This window comes from Pinus tabuliformis, chromosome Q (assembly GCF_031772625.1).
Source record: "Pinus tabuliformis cultivar Carrire ecotype Pingquan chromosome Q, CPIR1, whole genome shotgun sequence".
Taxonomy (NCBI): domain Eukaryota; kingdom Viridiplantae; phylum Streptophyta; class Pinopsida; order Pinales; family Pinaceae; genus Pinus; species Pinus tabuliformis.
The window spans coordinates 779,435,425-779,436,967 of record NC_142296.1 but is presented as its reverse complement, the minus strand read 5'-3'; the positions used below and the strand labels follow the sequence as shown (position 1 = coordinate 779,436,967).

Genomic DNA, 1,543 nt, shown 5'->3' with positions numbered 1-1,543 from the left:
TTTATTTCAAACTCTGTTTTTTGGATTTTTCCACTTTTTTTTTGGCTTTGTGATGAACTAAATGACCTGAGCTTGGCTTGTTTTTGCAGGTGTTTGAGCTTTTGGGCTAAGGAAAGAAACCAGGGTGCAGATGAAGAAATTTACAATGAGGGAAACAAAATTTTCATTATTTTTGTACAATAAAAGCTAAATACTTTTCGAACACTTGGTGATGAAATTTATTGATGTTGCAACCTCCTCATGGCCTACTGGTAATTATTGGACATTTTGACACATTTTTTGACGAAACCCTAATGAAACCCTAGACCTAATTGACCATGAAACCCTAATGACAACTTTTTCAATTTTCGAAATAAAAGGAAGACTGTATATGTTTTTTTTTAAATGAACAAACATGAGCCAGTAGGTAGATAACATGAGGGAAACTGTAGGAATGCCACTACCGTCAGATGATCTATGCGCCTAATGGAATGCAAATGACTGGGCGGGACACCTAATATGAAATGCAACAAGAGGATTTGATCTCTGACGGAGGGATGAAAATACCAACTCTAACATTGGCTCCAATGGGGATGGTAGCTCCTTGGAGGTGCCAAGAACTACAGATCTCTGGGAAAGCAAGCAGTGCCTTCGTCCATTGGGCTATGGAGTCAATAACTTCGACAAAACAAAACTGAACTCTTGACTTAAAGACTCAATTTCAGGACTGAACATGACTCAATTGGACTCATTTTCAAGACTGAAATTGACCGAAATACTTGACTCTAACAAACCAAACCAAACTAAAATCAAACTTCAGCTTTATAGCCTTCACCTCAGGCCCCAAGCTAAAGAATGAAAATAGCACACTCTTGCAATGGAATTTAAACAAACTAGTATATACAATGATGAATAGGACAGCAGAAAACAGTTCACACAATATACCGTTTGAGGACCCAACCATTGACCGGCCCACCAAGATAGTCTTTGCCATTCATATCTTGCAAAAGGAAAGCATTCTGGCCCCGATGTGCAGCAATATTGTATGGTCCTTTCCAAAGATTTTCAAATTTGTCGTGCTTACCCTTCTCTTCACTCCTTGCATCCCATTTCAACACGATGTCTCCGATTTCAAATCTGTCCACCTTGGCTTTCTGGTCATATATCCTCTTAATTCTTTCCTGCAGCTTGGAAGTGTTTTGACATACCTCCTCTCTAGTTTGCTGCAAATGTATCATTTGATTGATCCTCCGCTGCAAACCATAATCCTCGCTGCCAGCTTCTTGCAACAATTTTACCACCGAGACAGCCAAAGAGGTTGGGAAGATTGTGTCCACACTGTACACAAGCTTGAAAGGAGACATGCCGATAGATTTCTTTTGACTTACCCTATCTGCCCAAAGTGCATTGACCAGCCTTTTGTGCCAACTCTTCTTGCTAGTTTCCAGCAGCTTTTTGATGATGTTGACAAGAGATTTGTTTGAGGATTTTGCCAAACCATTACCTTGTGGGTAATAGGCAGTCGAGTGCCCCAAAGTAATTTGATACTTATGACAAAAGTCAA

The 1,543-nt window shown here is 39.7% G+C and overlaps 1 protein-coding gene across 1 annotated transcript; it reads right to left on the bottom strand.

Moving 5' to 3' along the window:
• Nucleotides 1–911: 911 nt before the first annotated feature.
• LOC149221800 (uncharacterized) lies at nt 912–1,343 on the bottom strand. The gene has a single exon (XM_089387477.1). It carries the CDS (start codon nt 1,341–1,343, stop codon nt 912–914), a length of 432 nt encoding a protein of 143 aa, XP_089243603.1.
• Nucleotides 1,344–1,543: the final 200 nt, after the last annotated feature.

Bases quoted from the DNA above. Each gene is read 5' to 3' on its own strand.
- LOC149221800 (XM_089387477.1), bottom strand. From the start codon at position 1,343: ATGTCTCCTTTCAAGCTTGTGTACAGTGTGGACACAATCTTCCCAACC.